Genomic DNA, 15000 nt, shown 5'->3' with positions numbered 1-15000 from the left:
TTTTTGTTTTTGCAATTCCATCGCGGGCCACACAGAGCAGTTGTCTAAACCCAAGTAGACAACCGCAAGTTGAGTATCACTGCTCTAGTCTAAAGTATGCTGTCGCTGTCGGGGGGGAAATCTTGTATCTCCCAAATGCCATCTTTTCACAAACTAAGAACGGCTTCCTTGCATCTCTGCCTCTCTCTCTGCTCCCTGCTCTTCTCTCTGTCACTGACCTGAGACCAGCTGACTGCCCTCTGACTCAGCACATCTCTGCCTCTCTCTCTCTCTCTGCTCACTGCTCTTCCCTCTGTCACTGACCTGAGACCAGCTGACTGCCCTCTGACTCAGCACATCTCTGCCTCTCTCTCTCTCTGCTCCCAGCTCTTCTCTCTGTCACTGACCTGAGACCAGCTGACTGCCCTCTGACTCAGCACATCTCTGCCTCTCTCTCTCTCTGCTCCCTGCTCTTCTCTCTGTCACTGACCTGAGACCAGCTGACTGCCCTCTGACTCAGCACATCTCTGCCTCTCTCTCTCTCTGCTCCCTGCTCTTCTCTCTGTCACTGACCTGAGACCAGCTGACTGCCCTCTGACTCAGCACATCTCTGCCTCTCTCTCTCTCTGCTCCCTGCTCTTCCCTCTGTCACTGACCTGAGACCAGCTGACTGCCCTCTGACTCAGCACATCTCTGTCTCTCTCTCTCTCTCTGCTCCCTGCTCTTCCCTCTGTCACTGACCTGAGACCAGCTGACTGCCCTCTGACTCAGCACATCTCTGCCTCTCTCTCTCTCTCTGCTCCCTGCTCTTCCCTCTGTCACTGACCTGAGACCAGCTGACCCACTTTCACTGCAATTTGCACACTCTTAAAGGGCCAGTCCACTGCTTTTCAATCAGCTTTGTATCGTTACAATGTGAGTAGTCCATGCAGATGAACAATGTTAACGTCCCTCCATGTTTCCTGCACTGAGAGCCCCCGTTCATCTGCAGGCAGAAACTCCGCCCCCCGGCCAGCTGGTATGGCTCGTTAAGGCTCTCAATGCTATTCTGCATGGATGCGGACATATACAAAATAAGTAAAAAACTGTAACAAGCTGTAGTTGGAATAACAGCCATGCGAGCCGGCACAGCTTTCAACTTCCTAGAACCAGTGACATCACACTTCCTGGAACCAGTGACATCACACTGGTTCCAGGAAGTAGAGCAGATCCTGAAGCCGCGCCCCCCAAAGACAGAGAGAACATTGAAAACAGCCGTTGTTGTGTTTTACACTCTATACCGATTTCAGATACAGTATATGGACCAGTGGGCAACCCCACCCCCTATCCCCTGATGACGCGGATGTCTTTGTTTGAGGCAGGACTCAGAAGTACCGTCGTTCCTGTTAAAGCTGCATTCAGCGATGTTTTTGTGTTCAAATAAGTGTTAAATGGCTCTATATTCTGACAGCAATCACTGAAATAGAGTGTTTGGTCAGTGACTTGAAACCCCCAACCCGCCACTGTCCTCTATCTCTCTCCTGTAGTCCTGCAGGCTTTTCATAACAACTTTAGGGGGGGTCATTTTTTATATAACTCGCCCGTTTGAGTAAAATATATGATAGAAAAGGGGGTGATTGACAGGTTGCCTGTCCAGTGATCGCACAGTTTGCCGATCACGGACCAATAGCAGGCGGAGCTGCGGCTCTGGGAAACTCCCATCTCACGTGAGGTGCGGAAGGCCTCAACCCATTCCAGCTCCCACTCTGCTGACGAAAAACCAAGATGGTGACGGCCAACGTTTGAACTCCGCCAGGGAGAAGAAATGTAATGGGATAAGATACGTCCATATTATTTATGTCTATGATATGGACATAAGGTTAGAGAGTGATGAATAGTTCCTTTAATGCATTGGATCCTGACACGGAGAAGGGCCTCACTGTTCTCACGGCGGCTGCCTGCACATGATGCGTCTCGTTACAGCGTATTTATGCTCCGTTTGGGAGAATTTATGAGCTCCATGCCCCCCGAGGGCGCACACTGCCCGGACTGTTCTCTAGCTGCTCTTTTTGTTTTGATGATGTTGTTGCCATCTCAACTTTGAATGATCCAAGTTGCAGCGGTGTTGAAGTGCCTGAAGACCGCCTTTAAAATATTTTACACACACGTTGCAGCCCGGCGATCTGATGGGTCAAAGATGTTTTCCGACCTGGTTGATATTCCCCGTAAAACAACGCTTTGCCTCGTTAAGCGGTTGCTATGCCAACTGTTGTGGTAACGAGGAGATCTGTCCTGATTGTATGTTTATGTTGGGAGAAAGCCTTTCACACAGTAAACATGCGTCATTAGCTGTTGTGTAAAAAGCCGCCATATGGCCTTGAGGCACGTCTTCACAGTGATTAGCTAGGCCTATAGCCTATTAGCTAGGTCTATAGCCGCGTCACTATTAAAGCCATAAACACTGTCAAGAAGAACGCTGATTCGGGTGTTCTTGCTGTATTACAGAGCAGGTGGTCTAAAGCAGTCGTACCAGGAAGTTACTGCGTTGCGTTTCTTTCCAGGCACACCGACTGACCAGTGAAGGCACTACTAGTGCAGCGACCAGGACTCATACCACAACGGCCTCCCACCCGCAGACACGGCCAATTGTGTCTGTAGAGGAACGTCTGACCAAGCCGGAGGTACCGGTGCCGGGAATTGAACCTGGGTCTCCGCGGTGGTACTGTAGGCGGTGGTGCTTTTACCTCTGCACACCCGTACTGACATTTTGGTGGTGGCCTAAAGGTTAGAGAAGCCAGCTTGTTCCCCGCCCAGGATAAATCTGGGCGGGGAAAGTGAAAAGGCAGCGCTTGCCCCTCCCTCATTACCACCACTGAGGTGCCCTTGAGCAAGGCCCTTAACCCCAACCGCTCCAGTGGAGCTGCTCAGTGGCCAGCAGATCAGACTGTGGTTGTACTGGTCAGCTTCCAGGTGTGAATGTGAACAGGGCGCTCCTGAAAAAGAGAGCATTGCTCTCACTGAGACTCCCTCTGTATAAATAAAGGTAAAAAATAAAATAATAATAATTGTTGTTTACATTCGAGCAATGTCATCGCTACAAAGATTTGTGTCTCAGAAATCAACGTAATTCTGCACAGTCAGACTTGGTTGTCACAGAACTAAATCCGGATCCTCACATCGCGCATGGAATCTTATGGTGCGATACGCAGATATCCTTCCTCACTCTCTGTGTTGTTTTGATGAGGTGTTGTTACCTGCTTGTTACCTGCTTGATCCATCTGACAGCTGCCCTCCACTCTGCTCTGCTGTCACATGCAACACCAGGACAAGCCTCTCACCTGTTGTGCCCGGCCAGCCCCTCTGTCCTGTGCTGTCCTGTCCTGTGCTGTGCTGTCCTGTGCTGTCCTGTCCTGTCCTGTGCTGTGCTGTCCTGTGCTGTCCTGTCCTGTCCTGTGCTGTCCTGTGCTGTGCTGTCCTGTGCTGTGCTGTGCTGTCCTGTGCTGTCCTGTCCTGTCCTGTGCTGTGCTGTCCTGTGCTGTCCTGTCCTGTCCTGTGCTGTCCTGTGCTGTGCTGTCCTGTGCTGTGCTGTGCTGTCCTGTCCTGTCCTGTGCTGTGCTGTCCTGTCCTGTCCTGTGCTGTGCTGTCCTGTGCTGTGCTGTCCTGTGCTGTGCTGTGCTGTCCTGTGCTGTCCTGTGCTGTCCTGTGCTGTGCTGTCCTGTGCTGTCCTGTCCTGTCCTGTGCTGTCCTGTGCTGTCCTGTGCTGTGTTGTCCTGTGCTGTCCTGTGCTGTCCTGTGCTGTCCTGTGCTGTCCTGTGCTGTGCTGTGCTGTCCTGTGCTGTGCTGTCCTGTCCTGTCCTGTCCTGTGCTGTCCTGTGCTGTCCTGTCCTGTGCTGTGCTGTGCTGTCCTGTCCTGTCCTGTGCTGTCCTGTGCTGTCCTGTGCTGTGTTGTCCTGTGCTGTGCTGTCCTGTCCTGTCCTGTCCTGTGCTGTCCTGTCCTGTGCTGTCCTGTGCTGTCCTGTCCTGTCCTGTGCTGTGCTGTCCTGTGCTGTGCTGTCCTGTGCTGTGCTGTCCTGTGCTGTGCTGTCCTGTGCTGTCCTGTGCTGTGCTGTGCTGTCCTGTGCTGTGCTGTGCTGTGCTGTCCTGTGCTGTCCCACCCGCTGGCTGGCTGGGGAAACCTCACACCAAACAATGGGTGTTTGCAGCAGAGCAGCCTGTCTGTGTGGAGCAGCAGAACCTGTCTGTGTGGAGCAGCAGAGCCTGTCTGTGTGGAGCAGCAGAACCTGTCTGTGTGGAGCAGCAGAGCCTGTCTGTGTGGAGCAGCAGAACCTGTCTGTGTAGGAGCAGCAGAACCTGTCTGTGTGGAGCAGCAGAGCCTGTCTGTGTAGGAGCAGCAGAACCTGTCTGTGTAGGAGCAGCAGAGTCTGTCTGTGTAGGAGCAGCAGAGCAGCCTGTCTGTGTAGGAGCAGCAGAACCTGTCTGTGTGGAGCAGCAGAACCTGTCTGTGTAGGAGCAGCAGAACCTGTCTGTGTGGAGCAGCAGAGCCTGTCTGTGTAGGAGCAGCAGAGCAGCCTGTCTGTGTAGGAGCAGCAGAGCCTGTCTGTGTAGGAGCAGCAGAACCTGTCTGTGTAGGAGCAGTAGAACCTGTCTGTGTGGAGCAGCAGAACCTGTCTGTGTAGGAGCAGCAGAGCCTGTCTGTGTAGGAGCAGCAGAACCTGTCTGTGTAGGAGCAGCAGAGCCTGTCTGTGTAGGAGCAGCAGAACCTGTCTGTGTAGGAGCAGCAGAACCTGTCTGTGTGGAGCAGCAGAGCCTGTCTGTGTAGGAGCAGCAGAGCCTGTCTGTGTAGGAGCAGCAGAACCTGTCTGTGTGGAGCAGCAGAACCTGTCTGTGTAGGAGCAGCAGAGCCTGTCTGTGTAGGAGCAGTAGAACCTGTCTGTGTAGGAGCAGCAGAGCCTGTCTGTGTGGAGCAGCAGAGCCTGTCTGTGTGGAGCAGCAGAGCCTGTCTGTGTGGAGCAGCAGAGCCTGTCTGTGTGGAGCAGCAGAACCTGTCTGTGTGGAGCAGCAGAACCTGTCTGTGTGGAGCAGCAGAGCCTGTCTGTGTGGAGCAGCAGAACCTGTCTGTGTGGAGCAGCAGAACCTGTCTGTGTAGGAGCAGCAGAGCCTGTCTGTGTGGAGCAACAGAGCCTGTCTGTGTGGAGCAGCAGAGCCTGTCTGTGTAGAGCAGCAGAACCTGTCTGTGTGGAGCAGCAGAACCTGTCTGTGTGGAGCAGCAGAGCCTGTCTGTGTGGAGCAGCAGAACCTGTCTGTGTGGAGCAGCAGAACCTGTCTGTGTGGAGCAGCAGAACCTGTCTGTGTGGAGCAGCAGAACCTGTCTGTGTGGAGCAGCAGAACCTGTCTGTGTGGAGCAGCAGAACCTGTCTGTGTGGAGCAGCAGAGCCTGTCTGTGTAGGAGCAGCAGAGCCTGTCTGTGTGGAGCAGCAGAACCTGTCTGTGTAGGAGCAGCAGAGCCTGTCTGTGTAGGAGCAGCAGAGCCTGTCTGTGTAGGAGCTGCAGAGCCTGTCTGTGTAGGAGCAGCAGAACCTGTCTGTGTGGAGCAGCAGAGCCTGTCTGTGTAGGAGCAGCAGAGCCTGTCTGTGTGGAGCAGCAGAACCTGTCTGTGTAGGAGCAGCAGAGCCTGTCTGTGTAGGAGCAGCAGAGCCTGTCTGTGTAGGAGCTGCAGAGCCTGTCTGTGTAGGAGCAGCAGAGCCTGTCTGTGTAGGAGCAGCAGAGCCTGTCTGTGTGGAGCAGCAGAGCCTGTCTGTGTGGAGCAGCAGAGCCTGTCTGTGTGGAGCAGCAGAACCTGTCTGTGTGGAGCAGCAGAACCTGTCTGTGTGGAGCAGCAGAGCCTGTCTGTGTAGGAGCTGCAGAGCCTGTCTGTGTAGGAGCAGCAGAGCCTGTCTGTGTAGGAGCAGCAGAGCCTGTCTGTGTAGGAGCAGCAGAGCCTGTCTGTGTGGAGCAGCAGAGCCTGTCTGTGTGGAGCAGCAGAGCCTGTCTGTGTAGGAGCAGCAGAGCCTGTCTGTGTAGGAGCAGCAGAGCCTGTCTGTGTAGGAGCAGCAGAGCCTGTCTGTGTGGAGCAGCAGAGCCTGTCTGTGTAGGAGCAGCAGAGCCTGTCTGTGTAGGAGCAGCAGAGCCTGTCTGTGTGGAGCAGCAGAGCCTGTCTGTGTGGAGCAGCAGAGCCTGTCTGTGTGGAGCAGCAGAACCTGTCTGTGTGGAGCAGCAGAACCTGTCTGTGTGGAGCAGCAGAGCCTGTCTGTGTAGGAGCTGCAGAGCCTGTCTGTGTAGGAGCAGCAGAGCCTGTCTGTGTAGGAGCAGCAGAGCCTGTCTGTGTAGGAGCAGCAGAGCCTGTCTGTGTGGAGCAGCAGAGCCTGTCTGTGTGGAGCAGCAGAGCCTGTCTGTGTAGGAGCAGCAGAGCCTGTCTGTGTGGAGCAGCAGAGCCTGTCTGTGTGGAGCAGCAGAACCTGTCTGTGTGGAGCAGCAGAGCCTGTCTGTGTGGAGCAGCAGAACCTGTCTGTGTAGGAGCAGCAGAACCTGTCTGTGTAGGAGCAGCAGAGCCTGTCTGTGTAGGAGCAGCAGAACCTGTCTGTGTAGGAGCAGCAGAACCTGTCTGTGTAGGAGCAGCAGAACCTGTCTGTGTAGGAGCAGCAGAACCTGTCTGTGTAGGAGCAGCAGAACCTGTCTGTGTGGAGCAGCAGAACCTGTCTGTGTAGAGCAGCAGAACCTGTCTGTGTGGAGCAGCAGAACCTGTCTGTGTAGGAGCAGCAGAACCTGTCTGTGTAGGAGCAGCAGAACCTGTCTGTGTAGGAGCAGCAGAACCTGTCTGTGTAGGAGCAGCAGAACCTGTCTGTGTAGGAGCAGCAGAACCTGTCTGTGTAGGAGCAGCAGAACCTGTCTGTGTAGGAGCAGCAGAGCCTGTCTGTGTGGAGCAGCAGAACCTGTCTGTGTGGAGCAGCAGAACCTGTCTGTGTGGAGCAGCAGAACCTGTCTGTGTGGAGCAGCAGAGCCTGTCTGTGTGGAGCAGCAGAGCCTGTCTGTGTGGAGCAGCAGAGCCTGTCTGTGTGGAGCAGCAGAACCTGTCTGTGTGGAGCAGCAGAACCTGTCTGTGTGGAGCAGCAGAACCTGTCTGTGGCCTCCTGGGACCCAGGCTGACCGGATATGTCTGTTTGACCCACTAATGCGTCCATTCATTCACAAGACAAGGACTTTAACTTCTTTTATATAACTCAGTGTTCAAGGTGTGCGTTTAGTTACTTTCAAAATGTAATACACTACATATTACGAGTTACTTTCATTTGAAAGTAATAAGTTACTTTACAATATTACTGTCTGTGTAGAGTAACTCGTTACTTATTACACTACCTTTGCATTACTTTCACTGTAATAACAGCAGTAGGAGAATGACATCGCCGCCCCGGAACCATCCCGAAAAATAATTTCAACCGTCTTGAAGTCAGTGTAAACAATCCAAAATTCTAAATGTTATCCTTTTCCTTTGTTATTGTCATCTATAGTGTTTATTTGCATAAAAACACAGTTTGATTAGAAAATTATTTAAATATGTGCTTTGATTTAAAAAAAATGTTTTAACTCAATTTGTAACTTCAGTTACTTGACAAAGTAACTGGTATAATATTACTGAAATCCTATAAGTAATAAGTTATATTACTGAGTTACTGCTAAAAGTAATATGTTACTTTTGTAATGAGTTACCCCCAACACTGGTGTTCATTTTAATACTAATGGTGCTGTGCTCTCCCCTTATTCTGTACTGCTTCAGATGTATATACAGTAGCTTTTTCTATCATTATTATATTATATGATATATTATTATTATTATTATTATATTATATATTATAAGCGTCTTTGAGTACTTAGAAAATCAATATATAAGTCATTTTTATTATTATTATTATTATTATTTATTTATTTTTATTATTATTATTATTACCACCTGTTGTCTGCCCTATATGTATGTTGGCACTTAGTTTCCCTAGTGGGGAATGAATAAGGTACAGTATTTGGTATCATATCATATAGCGTTTAAAGAGGTCAAAACTCCAACAACTCTTGCAATATATATATAGATGTATATATATAGATATATATCTATATATCTATATATATATGTATATCTATAGGACAGCTTTATTGTTAGACCAATGCGTTTCGAAGGCCACAAGCCAGAAACTGTTAGCATGCCAGAAAGCCCTACGCTGCTTCTAAGTTCATAACATTTACAAGGAGTCAAGGACTTGAGCAGGAGGCTTGACATGGCAACAAACAGCAAGGACAAGAAGTAACTAGAAGACACTCACGCAGAGCACAAACCTCTGCCTATACGAGGGATCAGCCGAGCAGCATTTTGGTAAACAAACTGCGTCACTGGGTGGCAACGGCGATGGAACCCTATGGAGCCTGAGTTTGACTCTAGCCGGCTGACCGTGTTTACAATTTAAAACTGCGACAGTTCACACAACTTTTAACATGACATGCATAGATTATACATCAAACTCTTGAGCTTGAGCTTGAGTCAAAATAGAAGCGATGTGATTTATACTTTTTGAGATATTAACATTTGTTTGGCACAACTCATACTAGTTAACTGGGTGGCAGTCACGCTGATTCGTCCTATAGGCTATTAAACGATCCTCCAACTCCGTGGTTAGCACTGTTTTGCCTCACAGCAAGAAGGTGCTAGCCTTTCTGCGTGGAGTTAGCATGTCCTCCCCCCGTGTTGCTGTGGGTTTCCTCCCGTATATAGTATGTTAGGGTTACGTTCACAGCCTCTGTAACGGTTCAGACTTTTTGGCCAACATACTGTAGATGTCCGACTTTCCCAGCAACACATGAATGCAGCACAAAATGTGGCAAAAAAAAATCCCAGATTGGGATCATCACCAAAAGAACAGATAGTTCAGAAGCAGGTAGTGAGGCGTTTACAAGTCAGAGGTTTGCACTGTGCATACAATGCAAAGCAGTCGTTCTCAACGTGGGCTCTGTGGACCACCAGGGCTCCTTGAGGGGCTTCCAGGGGGTCTCCAGCAAATTGCTGATCTTCACTATTATTTATTTTACAAAAAAAAACACATTTAGAGCATGTAGAAGAAAGACTGTTCTGATCATCATTCATCTGCTATCAGATCCGTCTACCTGCAGTACAGACAGGCATGGAATTCTGAACCAAATCAATAATCAAACAATAAAAGATGTCGTGAGATTTGTGTCCGAGAGACAACATCTCATCATGGAGTAAATTTGAAAAAGTTGAGAATCACTGGTTTAAAAAAAAAAAATACAATTTCTCTCAGTATAATAAGCCTAATCATACAGTACATTATATAGATATTTGCGTCCATTTAGTGCAGCAGTCCTGTGAACTGTGTGTGTGTGTGTGTGTGTGTGTGTGTGTGTGCAAGTGCGTGTGCGTGCACATGTGTGTGTGTGTGTGTGTGTGTGTGTGTGTGTGTGTGTGTGTGTGTGTGTGTGTGTGTGTGTGTGCGTATGTAAGCATTAGAGACAGCTGATTGAGCTGTATATTGAGTATTTACTCAACCGACAGCGAGCAGGGTGTTTTCCCGCAGGGTAGGTGGTAGAGTAGGTGGCTCCTGAGGTGGAGCTGCGCCGCGGGCCCCACTGGGCCTCCTGACGCAGGAGGCTGGGGCTGTTGGCACAGTTGTCAGCTGTGGGATGACGGCCCCTGTCTCAGCTGCTGGGGCAGGGCTTCTGAGGGACCGGGGGGAGGGGGGGGATTTCCCTGAGAGAGCACGCGCACACACACACACACACACACACACACACACACACACACACACACACACACCCTTCCAGAAGATGATGTAGAGCAGTGGTTCTCAACGTAGGGTGCATGGACCACCCAGGGGTCCTCGACGGGCTTCCAGGAGGTCAGATTGATAAATTGCTAAACCTCAGTGTTATTTCATTCACAAGAACTTCACAGATGAATGACTATTTGATCACGTTTACTCCCAACCTACATCACAAAGAGTCATTGAATTCTGGACCAAATCATGTCTAACAAGATAGGCCTACTGTAATGTACACTAAGGATATGACTGTTTGAGAATTTAATTCCTTTTATTGTATTTTTGTGATTTGATAGTGATACTATGTTAGTGCATTGAATGTATTTTTATATGCGATGTTATGTATGTATGTATGTATGTATCAGAGGAGGTTTTTCCAGTGAGGCATAGGAGGATGGTCCTCCTCTATTAGATTGGGGATTTTATATAAAAAAAAAATATATTAAAAAAATATATTTTTTATTTTTATTTTTATATTTTTCATTTTTCATATTTTTTTTTTATAATAAAATATCAATCAAATGTGTTTTTTCTTATGTGCAGACGCTCATTTTTTCATTCATTATATAGCTCCATGCAGACGAGTCACTCTGGCCCTGGTCCCAGCATGGGGGAGGGGATAAAAAAACACCCGCCCTGTGGGCTTGATTTATTTGGTAATTTATCTAATGAAAAAATAAGATTGGTTGAAAAAGACTTGCAATTCACAGAAAACAGTGAGAGTGATGTGTTTTCCAACGAATCAGATTGAGGAGGAGGGGAGCTCTCCCTTAGCCCGTGAAACCAGGTGAAACCCTAATTGGTTGTTGTTTGATTGATAGATTGCTTGACATTGATTGACATTCTGTATTGTCCAATGCTGAATACGTCTGAAAATCGGCAACGTTGTTCCACTGCCTGGTCTGTGGTCACGCTGAATCAAGGAGGTGAAATCCACTGCTTGACCTGACAGGAAGGATTTACTGAGACAGTTAGCAGCATATCATATTTCCCTCTTATTTTTATTTACTTTTTTATCAATCAGTAAGTGTTCACAAGCCAGACAGTCGTTGATATTGGATTACCACCAAAACGAGTTTCGAGTTGCGGGGAGAATTGAGCTGCGCGATACGGGCTTTTTGCAATGTCAGAAAACTGGAATATTTGCAACGTCTCGACTGCAGCGTTTCCCCTACAGACAGCACGGATATTCAAGTAAGTCAATTGATTTCAAGTTATCCGAACCTTCTATTAAATTCGGCGTGGAAATGGTTCACCGAGCAGCGCTATTTTTGTCGTATTGAAGTTTCATCCTGTAATTTCTTATACTAAAACCCGCGAAGCTTTAATTCACACATTTTTTAACTGAATTTGGCCTGTAAATCGATAGCTGACAGCGGGCTCAATTTTAAAGCTTGAGTGGTGATCTTTATATCATATGAAAGTAGAAGAAATAAGGAATCGATTGGGATGAAGCATGTCAACCTAGGATGTCGGGAAGGGGGGGTAAATAACGCTCCAAAGTTGATAACTAAATGAGTAGTGCAGCACTGTGCACATGAAGACACACTCTCGTTCCAGATGCAATTAAGTGTAATTTAACGCTATTTGACAACAGTTTCGGCCATAGACTTTGTCAAGTATCATACAAACAGTGCAAGACAGCCATTATAAAGACAGGTTAGCTGATTGAATGGACAACACCTGTCTTGTGAAAGCACACCTGAGTGTGAGACATCATAGGATGAATCAAAACATTGATGTCACAGGTAGGCTGTATACCATAATATATCATGAATCTATGTGAATAAATAGATTTATATAAATAGTAATCACAGCCTAATGCATAGAGATAAATCCTGAAACCTTCTCGCAACAGTTCTAGCCTAAGCCAGTGGTTTTCAAAGTGGGGTCCCCAGCAAAAAGGGGGGATAATCTATTTTCACTATAATTCCATGCCATCCATAAGTAACACAATCTAAGATAGTGTAGAAGTGAGTAACTAGGCTAATTATAACCATAACAGCACAAATAATTGACAAAAATCTCGAAATAAATATACAGTATTTACTCTGAGAAATGAAATAATGAGAAAAGGAAAAATTATTGATGGTTAAAACTGAATAATGACATCACAACAGTCTAATCCTAATGCTAATTTAAAATGAGATTTGGGCGTTTTGGGCAAAAACTGCTTGTGGGTGAGAGTATCAGCAGCAGAGCACACGTCATATTTTCCCTGGGACCGCCTCAGGTGCCAGGTGCTGTTCCGTCCTGTAGTCCTCTCACTGGGTGCTAATGCAATGCTCCTCACTGGGTGGAAAGCTAAGAGGCTTGACAGCATGGGAAACATGGCAAATACACATGCACGCACGCGCGCACACGTGAAAAAAAAACCCCAAATTTTTAAAAGGGGCGGCGACCTTCGGTCGCCGCACTAGCTTCCTCCCCTGCTTCCAAGGTCACCAGCCACCACTGGTATGTATGTATGTATGTATTGTTTTGTTTTGTTGTGTGTGGACCCCAGGAAGACTAGTTGTTGCTGCGGTGATGACTAATGGGGATCCGTAATAAAGATAAAGATAAACAATAATAAAAATTATTCTCAGATTTGGATCCAGGAGACAAAACGTGTGGCCCTGATGTGATGCTAAACGAGGGTCCTTTATTTGATATGAAAAGGGGTGAGAATCAGCGCTGTGGAGCGCCCTCGTCCCCCGGCCCCCCGGCCCCCCGGCCCCTCTCCCATTTGCTGCGACTAGATAGTGTTTCATGGCTCAGTGGGAAGCAGGGGAGGGAGGGGCAAGGGGAGTGTGTGGGTGTGTGTGTGTATGGGGGGGGGGGGGGGAGGGGAGGGGCTCAGAGCACGTACACACACACACACACACACACACACACACACACACACACACACACACCCACCAGCATGTACATCCTCACTCAGCCACAGCCTGTCTGAGACACATCTTCTCCACTGGAAACTACAGCGAGGATTTACATGAACACAAACCACCTCTGAACAGACCTCTCTCTCTCTCTCTCTCTCTCTCTCTCTCTCTCTCTCTCTCTCTCCTTCCTTTCTCTCTCTCTCTCTCTATTATCTCTCTCTCTCTCTCTCTCTCTCTCTCTCTCTGCCTCCTCTCTCTCTTTCTCTCTGCAGCCAATGAGAAGATCGACGCTATCAATGGCTGTCCCAAGAGCCGCACTCAGATGGTAAGTAGTGACCTTCTAAGTTTGTTTTGGCAGAACATTGCGAAATCCACCTCAGAGTGTGTGTGTGCGTGCATGCGTGTGTGAGTGTGCGCGTGTGTGTGCGTGCGTGCGTGCGTCCGTGCGTGCGGGTGTGTGTGTGCACGCGCGTGTGTGTGTGTGTGTGTGAAGTAACACTTCCTCTTTGATGTGCTGTCTCACTGAGGCGTGCTGCGTGCGTGCGTTCCCCTCACAGCTCAAACACAGCAGTGTAAAGAAGTCACTGTGCTGGATGGTAATGGACGATGGGAAGAAGAAGGGTTATAGTGTGCGTTTATTTTTACTCTGGTGGCGGTGGCGGTCGTGCTGTTAGGAAAAGCCTCTGCTGGCAGTGGGCGCGCGGGCCCAGGAGGAGCTGCTGGCGCTCACTTGAAAGCACCAGACTGAGGTTTTTGGGGGTTTGGATCGGAACCAATTTTGCCTCATCTTATTACACTTGCAAAGGAGAAACGCACAAGGGATCCCTCTCGTCTCCAGGGGCAAGGCGGGCCGGACAGAACAGAACAGAACAGAACAGGACAGGACAGGACAGGACAGAACAGGACAGGACAGGGAGTTTCTCTACGGATGACAATGGAAGCCTTTGCAGCCAGTTTACAGTGTTTGTTTATTTTGCACGTTAGAAAGAGATCAAGAAGCTGTTTCTCTAAGAAAAGACGTACAGAGAGAAGTCGTGGTCTGTGTGGTCGCTGTTTGGCTGCTGTCCCCCGCGGTGGGAAACGGGTACAGACAGCGGTGCCCTCCCTCCCACCGCTCAATGTGACGCGTCGTAAATTGGGCCAGTGTGCCAGCTGAGAGGGCTAATTCTGGCAGCGAGCCGGACTACTGAAGGCTCTGAAAGCATGAGAGAGAGAGAGAGAGAGAGAAGGAGAGAGAGAGAGAGAGAGAGAGAGAGAGAGAGAGAGAGAGAGAGAGAGAGAGAGAGAGAGAGAGAAGGAGAGAGAGAGAGAGAGAGAGAGAGAGAGAGAGAGAGAGAGAGAGAGAGAGAGAAGGAGAGAGAGAGAGAGAGAGAGAGAGAAGGAGAGAGAGAGAGAGAGAGAGAGAGAGAGAGAGAGAGAGAGAAGGAGAGAGAGAGAGAGAGAGAGAGAGAGGGGGAGGGCACAGCTGATCCCTGTCCCCTCAATGCAAACTTGGACACACACACACACAACACACACACACACACACACACACAGTCACACACACGTTTGTGTTGGTGCAATAATGAAAACTGACCCTTAAAAGTAAACCAACCCCTAATTCTAATCTTAACCATAAACCAAAAGCTAACCTTAAATTAGCCCCCTTGAAGAAGAGAGGGCCGACAAAAGTATATAAATACAAATATCAAGTCAAAGTGAAGAAAACAAGGCGCTCAGCTGGTGGAAGGCTGCGTTTAGCTGCTGCAGCTGGAGGATTATAGCAAAAAAAAACATTCATTCTTTTATTCTGAAAAATTATTTTTGCACCGATTTTGAATGTGCAGTTTAATCGGAGATCGATTAATATTGGTCGTTAAGGATTTACTGGAACACGTGAAATTTACTCGATCAAAACAACATGCTCCTATGCTTCTGTCAGTAAAAACAACACTGCCTCTGGTATGAAAGGGTAACTCCAGGGAATGTCCAGACCTGATTCAACGGATAGAGTCCAGAGCTCGTGTGTGTGTGTGTGTGTGTGTGTGTGTGTGTGTGTGTGTGTGTGTGTGTGTGTGTGTGTCTGTGTGTCTGTGTGTCTGTGTGTGTGTTTCTATACTTGACAAAGGCATTCGCATTCGGGATGCAAATTGTCCGCAAATTCCTAAATCGATCATCGGTAATGTTAACGATCAATCAATCGATTCATTGTAATTAAAAATACAAAATTTCCCAAACAATACCAAATGTGTTTCTCCCTCAATAAAACCTTCATTTGTACAGCAGCAACATATTGCATATTTCTCACAGCATTGCATAGCCTATGAAACATATCAAAA

General features: G+C 48.3%; 1 protein-coding gene across 1 annotated transcript in view; it reads left to right on the top strand.

Moving 5' to 3' along the window:
- nav2a (neuron navigator 2a) overlaps nucleotides 1-15000 on the top strand; it is a gene marked incomplete at its 5' end in the record, with an annotated part of 855299 nt that overhangs the window by 700150 nt on the left and 140149 nt on the right. Inside the window, 2 exons of the mRNA XM_083653159.1 lie at nucleotides 12955-13007; nucleotides 13708-13766. Of these exons, the coding sequence (XP_083509285.1) occupies nucleotides 12955-13007; nucleotides 13708-13766 (112 nt within the window). The remainder of the gene's footprint in view (nucleotides 1-12954; nucleotides 13008-13707; nucleotides 13767-15000) is intronic.

This window comes from Poromitra crassiceps (assembly GCF_964638095.1).
Source record: "Poromitra crassiceps genome assembly, chromosome: 16".
Taxonomy (NCBI): Eukaryota; Metazoa; Chordata; class Actinopteri; order Beryciformes; family Melamphaidae; genus Poromitra; species Poromitra crassiceps.
The sequence above is the reverse complement of the archived record's forward strand: the minus strand, read 5'-3'. Positions and strand labels throughout refer to the sequence as shown.